We start from the raw sequence: 20,858 nt of genomic DNA on the forward strand, positions 1-20,858 counted from the left end.
GGAGCACTCATCAGGAGCTTTGGGGTCAGGTGTCAGCAGTATGCTGAAGATAACCAGCTCTATTTCTCCATAACATCTGAATCAGGAGAGGCCGTGGAAGCCCTGGACCGCTGCCTGGACTTGGTGGTGGGCTGGATGAGGGCCAGTAAACTGAGTCTGAATCCTAGCAAGATGGAGGTGCTGTGGGTTGGTGGTTCCCGAGTTTGGATAATTGGTCAGTTGCCTGATTTGGACAGGGTCGTACTCCCTCTGAAAGAGCAGGTCCGTAGCCTGGGGGTGCTCCTGGATCCATCTTTGTCGCTAGAGGCCCAGGTGACCTTAGTGGCTAGGCGTGCCTTTTACCAGCTTTGGCTGGTGAGATAGCTGTGGCCGTTTCTGGACTGGGATAGCCTGACCACTGTTGTCCATGCACTGGTTACCTCCAGGCTAGATTACTGTAATGCGCTGTATGTGGGGCTGCCCTTGAGGTTGGTCCAGAAGCTGCAGCTGGTGCAAAATGCGGCAGCGAGACTGCTCACTGGAGCAGGGTGTCGCAACTTGTCACCCCGTTACTGAAAGAATTGCACTGGCTGCCCATTTGCTACCGGGCCAAGTTCAAGATTCTAGTTTTGGTGTACAAAGCCCTATATAGGTCGGGACCAGGATACCTAAAAGACCATCTTATCCCTTATATACCCAGTTGATCACTGCACTCTGCAGGAGAGGGCCTCCTGCAGATACCAACTTATCAGGAGGTTCGTTCTGCACAATATAGGAAACGGACCTTTAGTGTGGCAGCACCTACCCTGTGGAATTCCCTCCCCTTAAATATTAGGCAGGCGCCATCTCTGCTATCTTTTTGGCACCTTTTGAAGACTTTTCTTTTTCAACAAGCCTTTTAAGTTGAGAGCTATCCCAGTCTGTATCTGTGTCAGAATTGCTTAATATGTTTTTTAATAATTGTTTTTAACCCTTTTAAAAAGTTTTTTTTAAAAATGTTTTCAACGTTTTGTCTTAATGTATTTTAAGATTTGTTTTTATGATGTTTTAAAGTGTTTTTGGTGCCTTGTTTGCCACCCTGGGCTCCTGCTGGGAGGAAGGGCGGGATACATATAAAATAAATAAATAAATGTTTATTAAAATCCTCTTTTGCTTCTTTCAGGAGTGACTGGGTAACATCTTACAAAGTTATGGTGAGCAATGACAGTCATGCATGGATCACTGTCAAAAATGGTTCTGGCGACATGGTTAGTATCACAAAATACAATATCTTCTCCATCACACCAATTTATAGTTGCTCCATTTTAACAAACTGTCTGAGGAGTAACATTCACTACCTCAGCTTAAAGGAAAAGTTTTCTGTCAAGTGTTCATGAGGAGAATAACTGACATTATCAGGAGGCATGTCATTAATCAAGCCTAAATGTAACTAAGATGCTCCCTGATAGTTAATATTGGATTTCAATGTTCAGTGTTGCCAATTAGCCCTATGCAGAAGACAAGCAGGAGTGGAGCTGCACCAAGTAGCCATGCCCTGGATGTCATGCATGTGGTTCTTGCACAGATGCCAGGGGTAGGGGCTAGTCAACAGGCATGATGCCAGAGGAATGGCTTTGTAAAGAGGTCCTGCTGAAGCACTGGGGCAATGTGTGAGTAAAATATCTACACAGGGCTGTAGTTACAGATGATGATGATGATGATGATGATGATGAATTATCCATCCTTCACCTAAAGGTCCCAGAGTGGATTACAACAATGTTAAAATGTTAACTTTCCACTTCTCCCAGGCATTTTAGCATGTGTTTATAAATTGCTTTTTAAAAATGTGTTTTTAAATTTGTATATTTGTTTTTAATGTTTTAAATTGTTGTAAACCACCTAGAGAGCTTCGGCTATGGGGTGGTATACAAATGCAATAAATAAATAAATAAAGCATAACATTAAAAACAATTTAACAACAACAACAATTCTAAATGCAATGGATCATATCAAGCAGTTAAATAACTTGTACAACTATTTAACATCTCTATCCATATTAAAATATCCAAGTGGTTTTTAAAAAAAAATATCACGGAAGCTTTACTTGTTAGTGCTAAAGATGCTGTATAAAATATTAACCTAGATAACAGCATTTTCAGTTTTCAGTTATTATATTCTTCTGAGAAGCCCTTAGAGTCCCCAAAAGCAACTACATATGTTTGTTCAGGACAGTATTGGCTTGAAAGCAGTAATCAGCAGAAGCAGGGAAGGTCCTATCATAACTGTGGATTTAGAGTCTAATGTGGCCCAGATCTTGCACCACATTAACAGCTTGCAAGTATCCAGCTTGCAGATGAATGGTATTGCACCTGTCAGCCCAGTTGATTTCAGGTGATATGAAGAACCAACAGGGTCCCAACCTAGCCCTTTAAAGCTCCTGACTGATTGGGCTGCTCAGTCTGACAACTGGTTGCAAAGCTGAAAGCTGAACTGCACATAGGTTGCTTGATTCCCTGATGGAACACCTGCTTGTGACATCCTTCTGTGCAGTAACAAGACAGCAACTCAAAGCAAGTCTGGAAAATTTCAATAATAATTAATAACAACAATAATAATTAATAATAATAATAATAATAATAATAATAATCTCAGATGTTACATGGGGCATGCGCCAGTCATAACTGTCAGCAAGCTCTGAAAGTTATTCCACATGGACCAGGCTGCTATCTTTCCCTGACTAGCAAATGATGATACAGTATCACATGCCGAACATGCATGGAACTCTAGAAGAGCATGTGAATTTCTCAGACCTCCTAAAGCAGGCAGATATTTCATGAGAGACTAGGTAACAGGAACTTTTTCCTGATCGAAAAGCCAGCCATAGACGAGCAGCAGCAGCTGGAAGTATCTGTGCTCCTATTAGAGACAACACCACAACATCAGTATCAACAGTACATATGAATATTTTATTTTATTTATTTATTTCATTCCATTTCTATACCGCCCTTAGCCTATGGCTCTCTGGGCGGTTCACAGCAAGGAATAAAATACAATACAGTAAAATAAAAATAGGTAAAATCACTAAAAACATACAACTTGAGCATACAACAACTTGGTATAAAATTAACTTAACAATAAACATTAACATTAAAATGCCTGGGAGAATAAAAAGGGTTTAACCTGGCGCCGAAGAGATAAAAGAGTAGGCGCCAGGCGCACCTCATTGGGGAGACTGTTCCATAATTCAGGGGCCACCACTGAAAAGGCCCTAGATCTAGTAACAGCCCTCCGAGCTTCCCTATGAGACGGGACTCGGAGGAGGGCCTTAGATGTTGAACGTAGTGAGCGGGTAGGTTCATAGTGGGAGAGGCGTTTCACAAGGTATTGTGGTCCCGCACCGTGTAAGGCTTTATAAGTATCTTGTGATTGTTGGATGTTGGATCTGGAGCAAGCAGATGCCCAGGATGCAGAACAGTATAGTGACAGGCTAGATGCCAGTTGAAGGAATGAGCCGGACAAGCAATAAGTTTTAAGAGTCACTTTACTGACAATAGAATATATCACAAGCTCTCTCTCTGTACAAACTCCTCGACCCCCACACTCACAAGTGTCTGCTGGCCCTCTATATAGATAAGGCCAGCTGCCCGAGCCTAGGTTGCTTAGCAACGTGTCCTTGAAGATGGCTCGAGCTCTGCCAACTTTCGCTTCCAAGTCACATAGCTCACTTGTGGAAATTTAACCTCTGCTTTCTCGGTTTAATAGCCAACAGTGATATGATCCCTATGTTCTCTTCCATGTACTACATCCAGTAACATATGGGTGTCTGTCTCTTCATGGTTACCTCGGAAAAGTGAGTGAAGTCATGAGGTGGTGGTACACTAGGAACCTGCTTGATATCAGTGACAATGAGTTTTTTGTTTGCATCATCAAATGACTGGATGAATGTCTTTGCAAAGATACTGAAGAGCTCTCATTTGTAGTTGCCTTCATAAAGGAAGTTCTTCTAGTTTCCTGGTACAAATGTAATATTCCATTGCATTATCATTCCTTGCTTTGCTCTGGCTGTACCTTTCAAAGTGGCTGCTTTGGCATGTCCTGCATCATGTCTAGGCATGATACATTTTACAGGTGCTCTGAGCCATGTGGCAGAAACATGCTCTGGGCATGCTCCTTCATGGTTTTGGCAGTACCAGTGTTGAGCATCTGAGTGGTGGCGGCTCCATTGATGATTACACATGTAATAGTGGATAGCTCACCTTGTGGCTCTGAGAGGTCTTCAAGGCTTTTCATCAAGTCACTGTTGGCACAGTCTTCCAGGGTGATCACACCTGGGGCCAGACATTTCCAAAGCCTGTCCTTCCTTCCTGAAAATTCTGAGGCTGGATTCAGATGGATGGTGCACTATAAGAGTCCCTCTATATAACGTTCTCAACAAAGGAATAAATCATGCTGCACTGAATCTGATGAACACATTATTCTGAACTATACTGTGCTCCTGTTTTTTTCAGTCTGATTAGCCAGGTTTAATCCCATATTTTTACTTTTCTCTTGTTTCCGGTGTTGTTACTAATGATGCCTACTGCTTGTGTGTTGAAACAGGTTTTTGAAGGGAACAGTGAAAAGGAGATCCCAGTCCTCAATGAGCTGCCAGTACCTCTTGTTGCGCGTTACATTCGGATAAACCCTCGGACATGGTATGAAGAAGGAAGCATATGCATGAGGCTGGAAATCTTAGGCTGCCCTCTCCCAGGTAAGCAACATATGTAGGACTGGGCTTGGAACAACATCAAGCATCCAAAGGAAGATTTCTGGACCAGTTCCAGTGGGAATTGTCTGAATGACTGATCGAAACAACAGGGTATGATGGCAAGCATCTTGTGTACCTCCCTTGATTCAGGTGATGTGTTGGAGATTTTTTCCAGAACACTTACTTTTCATTCTTCAGTACTCCTTGTCAAGAGGAAGTTAATAAAACATCCTTATTAAATAGCCCTAGAATCCCCAGAACATTTCCTTGAATTTCTCTATGCATCATTGAGCTAGTTAAAAGCAGGCGATTAATTAGTCGGAGATGGGGGCTTCAGCCAGTTCACAGTTCCAGTAGGGGCGACAGCGAGTGAGCGAGAGGAAAATGGTCTTCATGAAACAAAGAGAAAATATGACAGGCACAAATCGAAGAGGAAGATAAAAGAGGTTCAGACACTAGCTCTTCAGATTCCTTGCTGGTTTCTAGGATATTGCTGTGCAGATGGATACAGAATGACACACAGGATATGCAGTTGCCTGAAAGGGATAAATGTACTTTTCTTTCTAGTTCTTTCACAAATCGAACACAAAGTAAAAAACAAAACAAAAAACCCCCAGAAATTACTTTTTTAAAAAAGAGTATCTGGATACAGGCAGAGGAAAAAATGCCTTTGAGCACATACTACATTTATTTATTTATGAGTATGTCATACAACTGGTAGCTGCAAGGCAGGATGACATTTTTTTTTTTTTGCAGAATGAGAATCATTCTTTGCTTGTAGGTGCTTGGTGATCTAGCAGAAAGCAACCTGGATTCAAATCCTTCTTTAGTTGAGAACTCACTGAGTAGTCTTGGACAAGCTGTAGTCTCCCTCACAATATAATGGCACAGTCTGCCACTCTTCTGCATGGGGAAATTTATTTATTTATTTATTTGATTTATATCCCATCCTTCCTCCCAGCAGGAGCCCAGGGCAGCAAACAAAAGTGCTAAAACACATCAAAACATCATAAAAACAGACCTTAAAATACATTAAAACAACACAACTTTAAAAATGTTTTTTATTAAAAAAAAGCTTTAAAAACATGTCTAAAAAGGGTTAAAAACATATTGTTTAAAATAAAATAAAATAACACATATTAACAAGCAATTCCAACATAGATGCAGACTGGGATAGGTCTCAACTTAAAAGGCTTGTTGAAAGAGGAAAGTCTTCAAAAGGCGCTGAAAAGATAGCAGAGATGGTGCCTGCCTAATATTCAAGGGAAGGGAATTCCACAGGGTAGGTGCCGCCACACTAAAGGTCCGTTTCCTATGTTGTGTAGAATGGACCTCCTGATAAGATGGTATTTGCAGGAGGCCCTCACCTGCAGAGCACAGTGATCGACTGGGTATATAAGGGATAAGACGGTCTTTCAGGTATCCTGGTCCCAAGCTGTATAGGGCTTTGTACACCAAAACTAGAACCTTGAACTTGGCCCGGTAGCAAATGGGCAGCCAGTGCAATTATTTCAGCAGCGGGGAGACATGTTGGCGATACCCTGCCCCAGTGAGCAGTCTCGCCGCCACATTTTGCACCAGCTGCAGCTTCTAGACCAACCTCAAGGGCAGCCCCACATAGAGCGCATTATAGTAATCCACCCTGGAGGTTACCAGTGCATGGACAACAGTGGTCAGGCTATCCTGGTCCAGAAATGGCTGCAGCTGTTTTTCCTGCTGAAGCTGGTAAAAGGCACTCCTAACCACTGAGGTCACCTGGGCCTCTAGCAACAAAGATGGATCCAGGAGCACCCCCAGACTACGGACCTGCTCTTTCATAAGATGAAAGAAATCATAAGATGACTACTAGAGTTTGTGCTTGCTTCACAACTCCACTGAAGTGAATGGTTGCATAGCAGTAGTACTTGGGAAATTCTCCAATCCATTTCTGGGCCCAATTTAAAGTGCTGGTCATAACATTTCAAGCACTAAATAGCTTGGAACCAGGTTGCCTGAAGGATCACCTCCACCCATGTGCACCTAAAAAGACCCTGATCTTCTTAGCTCATCTTCAACCCATCTTCTGAGACCTTTCTTCAGGTGTCCCCACCAGTGAAGTACAATGGGTGCTACTGGGAAAAAGGCCTTCTTGCTGGTGGTTCATCTATTGTGGAATACTCTCATCAGAGAGGCTTGCCTCACACCTTCTTTCTTTGTGATGTTTTTGGCACAGGGTGAAGAACTTTTTATTTTCCCAGCCTTTCAAATTGTAAATGTTTGAATCCACTGGATTTAAGATCTGTTGTACACATTTTTAATAATGATGCTGTGTTTTTCTCTGGGCTGTTTTACTCTCTGCTAATGAATTTTTTGTGATGACTTCTTAAGAATTTAAAGAAAAACTGTTTATATTATTCTGTGATTTATTTGTAAATCACCAGAGAATGCTATTTATTGGTGGCATATAAAAATTCTGTTAACAAAAATAAACAAATAAATAGGGCCCTAGTTAGGATTTTGTACATCCTCTTTTTGTGGGGAGAGGGTACCAGTTTATATATTGACATTTTGGTGGTATACGTTCTATTGAAAGATACTCATGTTGATCCTGCTTGGAGATTTGATCTAGCAGCAACTGACATGGGTGTGGACTTTGATTTATTTATTTAAAGACTCTTGAATATTGCTTTCTATCATGTGACTCCAAAACATTTTCTATATAATAGCAAAACAATATCTGAATCATCATGAGGATCAGAAAGTACCCTTTTCACAGAAGAAAAACTGATGATGCTCAGACCCTTCTCCCCAGGCAAAACACCTACATCCCCTCCAAACAAATAAAACACAGGCAAAAAAGTAGACAACACCTCCAGAAAACACCAACCATCTACCATCAACTCCCCAAAAACCGTTTTTTAAAAAACAAAACATTTTTTTTAAAAAAATGGGAGGGGCAGGGGACCTTAATGGGTATCATGGGGGGTGTTGGAGGATGCCATGATGGATCCCAGTTTTAGATGATGTGTGAAGACAGGTGTCTGAAGGCCATGTTTGCCCCCCCAATTTTAGACTAAACGTTTTTTCTTTCACATTATTTTATGATTGCTCATTATATACACCTAAAAATGTTTTTAAATTGTTTCATGACAGACCCGAATAATTATTATCACAGAAGAAATGAAATGACAACAACAGACAACCTTGATTTTAAGCACCACAACTACAAAGAAACGAGGCAGGTAGGACACAAAGAATAGAGTTCTGGTGAAGGAGTGTGTGTGTGTGTTGGCAAGGCCAGTGCCAGAGGGCAGCCAGGTTGAGCCCTGGCCGAGGGCCCCTGAAGGAGGGGTCCTTAGGGTGAGTGGGTGGGTAGTGTTCCCTTCCACGATCTGCAGCAGTTTCGGTTCCTGACCCTGCCATGGATCACAGAGAGGGAGCTCCCAGGCACCCTGCATGTCCCACCTACCTTGAAGTAAAAGCTGCCCGTGCTGCAGGTGCAAGCCTGCCATCAACCAAGATGGCAGCCGAGGTTTCCTTAAAGGGCTGATGCCCCTGCTGCCATCTTGGTTGATGGCAGGTATGTGTGTGCATAGCACGCATGCATGCCATCAACTAAGATGGCAGTGGAGGCATCAGCCCCTTAGGGAAGCCTCGGCCGCCATCTTGGTTGATGGCAGACATGTATGCACAGCGCGGGCAGCATTCACTTCAAGGGAAAGGTATGTAGGTGGGGCATGTGTGCGGGGGCCAGGGCCCAGGGCAGGCTGGTGTCTAAGGGCCCCAGCATGCCTGGCACCGGCCCTGTGTGTTGAGACCTTTATAAGAACCTCTAGCACTGCAATGATATATTATTATTATTATTATTATTTCAATTTATATACCGCCCTTAGCAGAATAGCTCTCAGGGCGGTGAACAAACAAGATAAAATACAATATATCATAGTAAAAAATCACAAAAACATGTACAAACAAACAACAGAAAGCACAACAAAAACGAAATACAACACAAATTAAGAAGGATACATGTTAAAAGTAGAAAGATTAAGAAAATTAAAAGATTAAAATGCCTGGGAGCATAAACAGGTCTTTACCTGGCGCCGGAAAGATAGAAGTGTAGGCGCCAGGCGTACCTCTTCGGGGAGGCTGTTCCACAACTCAGGGGCCACCACAGAAAAGGCCCTAGATCTAGTAACCACCCTCCGGGCTTCCCAATGAGCTGGTACCCGGAGGAGGGCCTTAGATTCTGAACGAAGTGAACGGGTAGGTTCATAGCGAGAGAGGCGTTCCACAAGGTATTGAGGTCCCACGCCGTGTAAGGCTTTATAGGTCAATTGCCTCCTAAATTATTTTACAAATGCAGCATGTTCAGAAAAATCTCTAGGTGGCTTCCCCATCCTTTCTATGTCCCACCCCACCCCAAAACATCTGCTGGATCTTATCCCATTGAAATTCACTTATAATTACTATAAAGATTCATACTATGTTTATTAAAGCACTTTCATTTCCTGCATTATGAATGGAGTGTTGGGGTACTTAATTGTTAAGAAGAAGAAAAGCTATTCACTAATAGGCAAAAAACCTTGGGGTTTAAGAACGTACCTATAGCCCACAGATATTTCTATCCAACTTTAAAAAGCAGGGAAATTGGGCAGCTATAGTGAATGCACCAGGGGAGCAGGAGACCTGACCTCCTCTCTGAGATATTGTACTGCCCTACAAATTGGTCAAAATGCAAACACCATTTGGGTTGGTCTTTCACAGTCAAATCCACTTCTTGTGTAGCTTGGAAGAATTTGGTAACATGTGCCTCTGGACATATGGTGAGTGGTGGCAAAACCTGCCATCTCCAAAGATAGAGAATTATATTTTTCTATGTTTGTTGGTGTTCTTCTTACTTTGGTTCTTTCCTGTGTTACTAATATTTCTACAGAGGATATAAACTAGAAAATGTGATTTCCCTCATTATTCATCCTACAAATCTGTGTCAAATTTATTTTTATTAATTTCAAAGCCTTTTTATTGGTCAATGTCATATGATGGTGAAGACAACCTTTTGTGTTTCAAATTGGACTGGAGGTTATGTTCTATTTCTATTTTGGGTGCATTAACAGTTGAATCTGAAACTGCAGTTTGATGTAAAATCAGACTGATTACAATATGTTGCTACTTCAGCAATGACTCTTAGCTGTTGGAAAAAAGAGGATGCATGTTTTGAGCCTGCTATGTTTAAACAACTTTATTTAAGGCAAGGTGGGCACGATCAATTAAAAACATAGAGCACACCTAGAATTTTGCTAGAATATATTTCGCCTCCCACTGTGTTATCTTGTGCAACTTGAGACACTCCTGAGGTCCACTGGAGACTATTCTGCAGAAGTCAGTGCCATTATTCCACAATTATGTTTGATGTTTTTTTAGTGTAAATTTTGCAGTGTTGCTGTTCACATACTCACAGAAATAGAAACAAAAGAAAATGATTTCCTATAGGAAACTTCACTAAAATTGCAAAGGAAATCAGACATATTTAAAGTGACCATCTGAACTATATCAACTGTCTTAATAATGTTGCTTCCTCTCTGCTAAAACAATATCAGCACAGCACATGTCTTCTTTCTATTATTTGGGCTGAGTGCAGGTGTTGCCACCACTCACCATATGCTCAGAGGCACGTGTTACCAAATTCTTGCAAGCTACACAGCAAGTGGATTGTACTGTGAAAGACCAACCCAAATTGTGTTTGCATTTTGACCAATTTGTAGGGCAGTCCAATATCTCAGAGAGGAGGTCAGGTCTCCTGCTCCCCTGGTGCATTCACTGTAGCTGCCCAATTTCCCTGCATTTAAAAGTTGGATAGAAATATGTGTGGGCTATAGGTACGTTCTTAAACCGCAAGGTCGTTTGCCTATTAGTGAATTTCTTTGTGTTTAATCCGAGAGGTAAGAAATGGGATCCTGTCCAACTTTGCTGAGAATTAATTGATCATTTGCATGCTTATTGAGTTCAGTGGGATTTACTCCCCTGCTATCATGCTTAGGACAGGGGAAACTGACCACAGGGGATGGGGAGGGGGGAGGAGGAGGGAGGGGAGGAAATGCAGAGGGAAGGACTGGGATGGGAGCAGGCTGGATGGGGAGGGGAGGAGAAGGACAGGTTTGATCATTTGCATGTTTATTGAATTCAGTGCGATTTACTCCCGTGCAACCATGCTTAGGATAGGTAAAACTGACCGGGGGGAGGGGGGAGGGCTGGAGTGGGCAAGGGAAGAGGAAGAAGGAAGAGGGGAGGAGAGGGGAAGGGAGATGAGAGGGAAAGGAGGGGAAAAGCAGGTCTGATCATTTGCATGCTTATTGAGTTCAATGAGATTTACTCCTGTGCAATCATGCTTAGGATGGGAAAAAATGATCATGGGGGAGGAGGAAGGGGAGGGGGAAGGGGAAGGAGCGTATTGGAGGGGGGCAAAGGAAGGGGGAGGGGAGGGGAGGTTTGATCATTTGCATGCTTATAGAGTTCAGTGGTATTTACTTCCATGCAATCATGCTTAGGATAGGAAAAACCAACCATGGGGAGGAGGAAGAGGAAGAGGGGGAAGGGGAAGGAGGGTATTGGAAGGAGATGGGGAGGGGGAGGGGGCAAATGAAGGGGGAGGGGAGGGGCAAGAGGGAGGGGATAGGAGGGAGAAGAAGGGAGGATGGGTTTGATCATTTGCATACTTTTTGAGTTCAGTAGGATTTATTTCTGTGCAATCAGGTTTGAAAAGGGAAATGGTCTGCCTTCAAGTCGATCCTGACTTATGTTGACCCCATGAATAGGAATTTCAAGGTAAACAGTATTCAGAGGTGGTTTTCCCATTGCCTTCCTGTGAGGCTGAGAGGCAATGACTGGTCCAAGGTCACCCAGGGAGCTTCATGGCTGTGTGGGGATTCAAACCCTGGTCTCCCAGGTCATAGTCCAACACTGACCTGGGGGAGGAGATTGGATGGGTGGGCACTGGGCAGAAGGGAAGCCCCTTTCCAAAAGGAAAACATTGTGAACAGTATTGTTAGGTCCAAACCCAACACGCAAGCCGCCCTGTCTCCCCAACTCTCTTATTACACCCGGGAAGAGTGCGGAGCTGGGTGCAAATGAACCCACTGCCAGAGACCAAGTACCACACGAAAAAGCCTTTGCAAAGGGGACCCAATACTTACACGCCAAAGCCTGAGAGCATGGGAACCCCGTTTATTTGGAAGTCAGAGATTATATAGGCTTACCCCGAGGTTTACAATATCGGGTTCACGTCATAATAACAAAAGAAGCAGTTGTCCATAATTACAGTTTCAGGAGCATATGAAAGGAGGTAAAGGGGTACAGGAAAGGGGCACAATTGGAAACATCAAAAACTATCTTCCAGACTTCATGTCTGCCTATTTCGCATGTCCTTGAGATAAGCACTATGCAGGGATAGACAAAGACAACTATGGAGGGGAGGTCCAGTTGCAACCGGGCGCCCCCTATAAACTAGAGACAGTCATGATATTGCTGTGCTTGCATATCAAAGGAGTAGGACAAGTCAAGGATATGAGGGGCATAGAAACAGTATTTGACATTTTTGTGTAAGGCACATTTGAAGCACTAAGCGAGGTTACATGTTTGTGATAAAGAAATGCATAGCAGGGAAGTTTCCAGCTTAAACCGGCTTTTATTATGCGAGCCGCTGGAATGTAGGTAAGGGTCAGGTCACCAGGAAATAAACCGACATTTTATATCAAAAGTCAAGTAAAGGCCACTTTGGTTCTATTTCCCATAAAGCCCAAGCTAATGTTGGCCTAGGTGAACTGTAGTACAATAAAGGGAGCAGAAGATCACAATTATCCTTAACAGTATCATTCCTTTTCAGCTTCCCCCCCACCTTTTTATTCTACAGCAGGCACATGTAGCCTCCCACCCAAATTTAAACCAAAGCTGCCCCTTGCCACATCCACACCAGGCCTTTATTTCACTTTGGACAGTCATGGCTTCTCTCAAAATATCCTGGGAAGTGTAGTTAGTGAAGGGTGCTGAGAGTTGCTAGGAGAGGCCCTGTTCTCCTCACAGACTTCAATCAGAGTGGCTGACTGTTAAACCAGTCTGGCCACTGGAGCTCTGTCAGTGGAATAGGAGTCTCCTCCTAGCACCCTTCACAAACTACACTTCCCAGGATTCTCTGAGGGAAGCCATGAATGTCTCACGTGAAATCAAAGTCTGGTGTGGGTGGGTCCCCTGATTAGGCAAGCCAAGCAGCTGTGAGGCTTTTAGAACACTGACAGTTGGTTCTTACTAAGTATGCCCCGCATTATAGGCTGTCAGCCAAAATTTCTTAAATTAATTAAAAATCAGCCAGGCATTTTTTAACTTTTAAACTGCAGAAGATGAAGGACAGAGTATGGGACAAGGTCTGTATTAGGATTACAGATACTCTGTGAACATGGCTGATTTTTAATGAATTTCAACAAATTATGAGAACTCTCAGAGAAAAAAGTCCAAAAGGAGTCTGGGGTTTTTCTCTCTCTTTTTAGACTTTGAACTCTTGATTCTCTCTGACTGTTTTATGTATCACCATGAAAATTTACAGGGTTGTTAAGCAAGCATTTCTGAGTTCAGGACTATAAGATTTGTAAGGTTTTGTTTTGAAATGAGTTTATGGGAAGCATCAGAATTTCCATTTAACATTGCAGAATGTGAAAAATCCACGCTGGCTATAGTATATAGCCACTCTCGTGGCTGTACAATACTTATTTCCCAAATCCTCAGTTATCAGCTTTGGGTTGAATAGAGGTGCATGGATCTAGGCTTGCATGAGCAAAGCTAGGGTCAGGAGACCCTCCAGAACAGCATGTGAAGTTGGGGACTTCAGTGTGTGTGTGTGTGTGTGTGTGTGTGTGTGTGTGTGTGTGTGTGTGAGAGAGAGAGAGAGAGAGAGAGAGAGAGAGAGAGAGAGAACTGTGCAGCGGTACTTTGCATAAGTGGTTAAGACTGGACCCAAGTCCTCATTTCCACAAGTGCAGAAATCTCCACAAAATTTTGAAACTCTTATACTGAAAAGGTTTTGTCAAATTAGTTCTGTACACGTGAATGAAGCACATCAATCCTACTTACTTCTATGGGACAAAAGGCAGGACTGCAGTCGTGAAAATATTTGAGATGGGGCCAATGGTTTTCCTGAACGTAAATTCTTCTGTTCCATACAAATCAATGGAGAGCATTTGCTCCACTGATGTGTGTTAAACAAGAGGAGTCTACAATCATCAATATCATTTTAGAGAGCAGGTCTTCCATCTTTTATAGTAGATGTGGGAATTTTAGCAGGAGTAGCTTGACACATCACATTCCTGCAGAGATCTGAAAAGCTTTTCCTGCCAAAATGAGTGTCTTCTTCACAAATATTGAAAGGTTGGCCTTCCCTAGTAATTGGGATCATCATGTAGCAAAACATAAGTCTATGAGCAAAGTTGTGATAGAAAGATGATGGTGGTATAATTTTATGCATAAAAATTAATACAGTTAAAACATTACAGGAACAGGACTTCCTTTCCCAGAGATTTGCCTACCACCATTTTGGCACAATATGTGGCCTAAAAAGGTGCTGTGATGTTCACTTCAGATTTACCTATAAACACTTGTGACGCCTACATTGATCTCTTCTAGCAAATTCCAATGCAAATTGACCTGATCCTAGACTAATATGTGAATTGAAATGTAACTGTCCACTGGACTTCACAGTTTCCAAATGTTCTGCTGGAGTTCATGGTTATGATCCCTCCCAACAAATCAGTGGGGGGTGAGTTTGATTCAGCTCAATGAAGGAGGAAGCTTTGTGAGTCTTCCTGAAGAGAGGGGGTGAAGGACTCACCAAATGAGTGGCCAATATGCTTGACGGAGGAGGAGCCTACCTATAACATATAGCCCCTACCCCAATCATTTCCTTCTGCAGCATCCCGCTCTCCCACCCATTCAGCAGTGTGGCCTTTGCAGAGCTTGGAAAAGTTACTTTTTTGAACTACAACTCCCATCAGCCCAATCCAGTGGCCATGCTTGCTGGGGCTGATGGGAGGTGTAGTTCAAAAAAGTAACTTTTCCAAGCTCTGGGCCTTTGCCAGTTGCCAAATGGGGCTGAGTAAGAATGTTTGGGTACACCTTCACACTGCTCTTAATTTGATTAGCTTGCAATTGTGTGGGTTGTTATTTGGCTGTTTGGCTTGTTTGGCATTTAGTGCAGGCAGGTAGGTGGAGTAGTGCATGGTCGACACCCTGAGGCATGTTGGGTGGAGCATACTTCACAAACCATCTCCTATTGTCATTTGGATTGGGGAGCTACTTGGTTTGGTGTTCTCAGGGCCATATAGGTGCCATCTGCTGAACACTGAGCAGTGGGGGAAGTTGGCACCTGCCAGGTAACACACCCATGGCTTCCCTGTATTTGCCTCCCATCACACCAGCTTGGGCGATGGGGTTCTTTAGGGAGGTTTGGCAGGAGATTTACTAACTGATGCAAATTTCCCTTGGTGTAATTTATAACCTTTCACCAACATCTACTGTTGAGTCTTCATTCTGAGTGTGAGGATACATGTTTCAAACACAAGTTTCCATTCAGATTTTTTTTTTTTGGAAAAAATTGCAAATTAATGTGGGAATGGGATGGAACACACTTAACAGGAAAATGCATGCAAGTGACACAGGCTCGAAATAGACAGATTCATCCACCCCTTCTCTTTGCTAACAATACACTGTAATGTGGACCCTTTATGTTAAGGTGTGATGCGGTGTGGACTGGGTTAATGTTCTGAAGGTACTTCAGGAAGGTTCCATTTTTACAATTCTATAGCTGTAATTTTATACAACTGTAGATATGAACAGTATTTTATCCAGAGCTGTCAGGTAGCATGACTGGCAGCAGAAGGCTTGTGCCACACAAATGACCAAGATTCACATAAGCATTAATCTTTGCCAGTCTAAGTTTAGACATACCAGCTATAATTATGTTCCTTTAGCTTCAAGCATACAGCACCAAGGACAGATTTATATCACCACAGATGTAGGTGTAGAATGTGCTAAAGATATTTCTTCCTATCTTTTCCTTCAAAAATATAAAGATAATACGTTTGGACAAGAAGTATGTGAATCATTTTTAGTGTTCTGAATCTTCAGTGTATTTATACTGAATGAGTCATCATTCACTTTTTATTGAGCAATTGTGTATTGAGGCACACACTGTGCTCACAAGAGATTTCATGGCCTATATTTTCATCAGACATATTAGATGAGTAGAAATGCAATTGGCATAATTAGTGTCAAGAGCAATAAAGTTAAATGCATTTTAAATCCTAATTGTAAAAAGACAGGTTGGTCAGGTTTGAAATATATTTCGGGGAAACTAATAACTTAAGGCAGAACAACATTATTTCCTCTGGTGATATATAATGAGTAAAAAGACATATAATTAAACAGCAACTGTAACTTAACTGGTCAGTGGAGAGCTAAATCCTTCATCAGGGCCTCTCATAACTCTCTGCTCTGATCTCTGAGTCATTTAAGAGCATTATTGTAACTGGGCCATTCAGGATTTAGTTGTCCCTTTTCCCTGATATTGGTTTGATTCTATACAACCCAAATGTTACTGTGTAAACAAATGGTGTGACTCACTTGTTCTACGAAATGTGTGTCTTTAGGGCTGCACCAAACATTTGCTTGTTTTGATTTTTAGGCCAAAAATAGAGATCTCAAAGGGGCTAAAATATATCCCACAAATGACAAGGTTCACCTTTTAAAATCATATTTGTTGTTTGCTAGCATTGATTTCCCTTTTGTCAGTGCCTAGGCGCCATTCCCCACCACCGCCACCAAAAGAAAACATTGTGTCCTTTTCTTCCTTGTGTAATCAGATGAGTGATCTCATAGTGAATATGAGAAATTAGTGCTACATGATCAATGATTTCATAGTGAATATGAGAGATTAGTGCTACATAATCAATCACCTGGCTACAAAACATTTTATTTTCTTTGTTATATTATTTATTTTCAAAATGTCTAGACCATCCTTTAAAACTATCTTAGTGCAATCCTATACATCAGGAATGGAGAACCTGTCCTACAGCTCCCATCATTCCTGACCATTAGCCATGCTGACTGGGGCTGGTGGATGTTGAAATCCAGCAACATAGGCCACAGGTTCCCCAACCCTGCCAAACATGTCTACTCAAAAGTAAGAAGTGAGGCTGAGGACCTAGTCAATAACCTGAAAGACAATTCATCATAAATTGGCCCCACAGCACTACACTATCCTCAAAGGCTGCAACAACTGACTTACATCTGCTCTCAAAATCCTGCTGCAGCCTTGGCACTGCATGAGTTGAGATCAAGACTAATGGATTCTGTTACGGATTTTATGGCAGGTTTTTTTGCCAGAATGTTGATCAAAGAAATAATTGCTGCATACAACTCGGAATAATTGTCTATGAACAAATTTACTCTGGGTGTGATTTATAGTCTTCTGGTTGTTAATAGCTGTGACTGCATATTATCACTGCCTTCTCTGTTTCTGCAAACACAAGCAAAAGGGTTGCAGGGAGGAGAGTCAACATTTCACATTGCCTAATATGCAATTTGTACCTTGGAACTTTTGAAATGAAAGGGAAATAGACAGAGGGAAAAAATCTCTCTTATTTACTGAATCCCAGCAAAAAGCCCAATGCCATTTAATCAGAATGCATTTGGCTTTTTCTAAGAATATCTACCTACTTCCTGTGTCAGAGTCACCAGCCTTTTTGGGCTTATGAGCCCATTTTCAAACTGGAGAAATTGTTGTGGGTAGCACACACATATGGCAGAAACTGATGTGCTCATCATACACACTACCCAAAGAAGCATACACCTAGTCTATTGGCTACAACTGTATGCTTCTTTCAAGCTTAATTTCAGGCCTAATAACTTGTTCAGTTGTTTATATGTAACATTCAGTGAGCGTATCATCTGTGTACCTGTGTACACAATAGCTGAGCAGTACAAATGGAAAAAAACAAACACATGTAGATGTGCGGATGTGTAAAGCTTGTGGCTGTGTTCAGGATAGGGATGCAGTTCGCTGCCTAGTTCCAATCCACTTGCATTTCCGATAGTCCATCATTCAATCCCGATCTGCCTTTTTTTTGTTCCCACTTGTTTTTGCACTTGCCAATTTGATCAGCTGTTTTGTGTTTTTTGGTGGCAAAAAAATTATGTAATTTTTAACATAAATGTTTGTGTAAATCCATGGAAGTTAACGGATAATAGTGATTGTAATTACAAAGACAATTACGTAAAATCGGGGGGGGGACTGGAAAAAAAACCCTATGTTGATTACAGCCGAGGCCCGCCGCAAGAAATCAGTGTCGGTCCAAAAAGACAGCAGACTGTTGGATTTGGTCAAAATCCAGTACTAAGTCCGATTTAGCTGATATTCTCCCCCATCTTTAGTTCAGGGTAACACGTGATTGGTACACTAACCTGGAGGTTAACAAGAAGTAACCTGCAGGTTAACAAGGCTTGTGTCATGGCACATATTCCTCCTTATCACTCTTTCTTCCAAATGTGGAGATTTTGTACAAGGCTTGCAGGAGGTAAATGCATCCTTGTTGCCACCTTTCTCTGCTTCTTCTTTCCTGCCTTATCTATAGCTTGTAGCCCAGGCCAGCACACACCCATTGCAGTGTGCTACTATACTGGGCTAAATTTAATTAACTTTCCCAGCTTTTTGCTCTCTAGCCCATCTCCAGATGGTGTATCCTGAATGCTTTTGAATGATGGGCTGTAAATAATCTGATCAACATATAAAAAATCAGAAATCTGTAATTAGTATGACGAAAACTGACTTCTTAAATCATAGTCCATATTTGTTATATTTTATAATCCAGTTTTTAAATATTGGTTTTCAGACAGAGTTCCATGGAATCCTGAGGTCACTTCAAAAGTTATAAGGGAGTGCACAGTGAAAAGAAGATCAGTAATGGTGAACAAGCGTCACTGAAAGGGAGCTTGCCAACCACTACCGATCTTGCCCAACAGTGTATACCAACGGGTATGTTTAATTATGTGCTCTCACTTCCTACAAGGCTATGATGAGGGAAAGTAGGCTTGGCTAGCAACCCATTTGGATTAACTGGCTTCCTAGTACATATACCAGAAAAGCTAGTAGGGCGCAGGTGTTCCTTGGCAGCAAAAGCTCTGTAGAAAGTGTTCCCTGTAGGAACAACATTTGAAAATCACTGGATTACAGCAATAGATTCTTTACTCTTTTGGTGTCCAGAGCCAATGGAGATTCACTGTCAGAATTTGAGTCTCCTTTTTAAATACCCCATCTCCATGGTACAAGAAGTTTGAAGTATTATTATTATTATTATTATTATTATTTATTACATTTGTGTACCGCCCCATAGCTGAAGCTCTCTAGGCAGTTTACAACAATTAAAAACATTAAAAACAAATATACAAATTTAAAAACACTTAAAAAAAACAATTTAAAAATACATCCTAAAATGCCTGGAAGAAGAGAAGACATGATACAAACAAATCACAATGCATGCTCAATAAACAGTGGGAATTGCATAACCTCTCCACAAACTTTGTGCAAACAAATAATGATGAATGCTCAAAAAAACAGGTTGTCTGGAAGTGATGAGGTTTTGACTGCATTGTTGAGTCTTGCTAGATTAGGCAGAAGAGTCCATCATGGCCTGTATCCTGTTTCCAACAGCAACCAGGCTGCCAGGGTACTGTCTTTGGTACCCATTGTTCCCACATCCTGGAACATGGAACAATCGTGGGGTGAGGTGCAAGCTTGTGTCTATCTCTGTAATTTGTACAAATCTCTTTCTTTCTTTAATTATTTTACAGCTGATGAAAGTGGTGAATGAGATGTGTCCAAACATCACGAGAATTTACAATATCGGGAAAAGCCACCAAGGGCTAAAGCTATATGCTGTTGAAATCTCGGACAACCCAGGAGAACACGAAGTTGGTTAGGATGATATTCTGACCGAATAAAATCCCGACTGGAGGACTGTTGGATGAAGTGGTTTAGAATGTTTAAATTTTTAACATTCCACATGTCTGCAGCAGTTTGCAGTAGAGGCATGTGCCTACAGCAGTCATGGTGTTGAGTACATGTGGGAGGAATTTTGATGATACCTTTTCTAATTAGAGAAGAAGATGAATATAAATAGAAGCCATCCAAAGAGTGGGATCAAACTCACTTTAGCTAATTGTATATTCTTTCTCTGCAATTGAAAAAAAGGAATGAACTTTAATGTTGAAAAGTGTGCACTGATAGTCTTTGTTGATGATGGCTGTTTATCTAGAGAATAGATAGCAATAGGTAGAAGGTGGTAAAGTTCACTATTTCTGTGTATCCGAGTGTCCTTATGTTGTTGTCAGTGGGAGGTTTCCTCTCATTGCAAATAGCTGGCATGAGGCTCCCCAATTTGGATCAGGACTATGGTGTGGACAAAGAATTAAACACCCTTGTCATTGCCCTGATCCAACTCGCTCCCTCTCCTCATATCTGCTTTTTATTGGGGGGGGGGAATCAGCATGGAAGGGCTAAAGACATGAATAATGTCACATCTAGTTCAGTCCTTACACAGGTAGGTCAAGAATGCCAAAAGCAGTACCATTATTGCTGTTTGACTCCTGCATAGATACAAGTGTAAATCTGCCCAGCATCATGAAAGTGACTTGGGGCTCCACTCTTGGGAGCAAAAATACTATTTACATCAGAAAACCTATGTTCTGACTCCATCTGTCCTCTAGCCTATCCAAAATACAGGACGCACATGTTTTTAATGTTCACCGCCCAGAGAGCTGTTGCTAGTCGGGCGGTATATAAGCTTAATTAAATAAATAATAAATAAATAAATAATACCAAATTCTTCCAAGCTACGCAGGCAGTGGATTGGACTGTGAAAGACCAACCCAAATGGTGTTTGCATTTTGACCAATTTGTAGGGCAGTACAATATCTCAGAGAGGAGGTCAGGTCTCCTGCTCCCCTGGTACATTCACTATAGCTGCCCAATTTCCCTGCTTTTGAAAGTTTGATAGAAATATTTGTGAGCTATAGGTACCTTCTTAAACCCCAAGGTTTTTTTTTTTTGGCCTATTATTGAATTTCTTTGCTTTTTAAT

At 41.8% G+C, this 20,858-nt stretch overlaps 1 protein-coding gene across 2 annotated transcripts in view; it reads left to right on the plus strand.

Annotated features, from left to right (window-relative positions):
* CPXM2 (carboxypeptidase X, M14 family member 2) overlaps nucleotides 1–20,858 on the plus strand; it is a 135,487-nt gene that overhangs the window by 82,366 nt on the left and 32,263 nt on the right. For both annotated transcript variants that reach the window (XM_061635735.1, XM_061635734.1), the window contains exons 5-8: nucleotides 1,142–1,226; nucleotides 4,558–4,708; nucleotides 7,838–7,926; nucleotides 19,571–19,694. In XM_061635735.1, the coding sequence (XP_061491719.1) occupies nucleotides 1,142–1,226; nucleotides 4,558–4,708; nucleotides 7,838–7,926; nucleotides 19,571–19,694 (449 nt within the window). The remainder of the gene's footprint in view (nucleotides 1–1,141; nucleotides 1,227–4,557; nucleotides 4,709–7,837; nucleotides 7,927–19,570; nucleotides 19,695–20,858) is intronic.

This window comes from Rhineura floridana, chromosome 7 (assembly GCF_030035675.1).
Source record: "Rhineura floridana isolate rRhiFlo1 chromosome 7, rRhiFlo1.hap2, whole genome shotgun sequence".
NCBI classification, from domain to species: domain Eukaryota; kingdom Metazoa; phylum Chordata; class Lepidosauria; order Squamata; family Rhineuridae; genus Rhineura; species Rhineura floridana.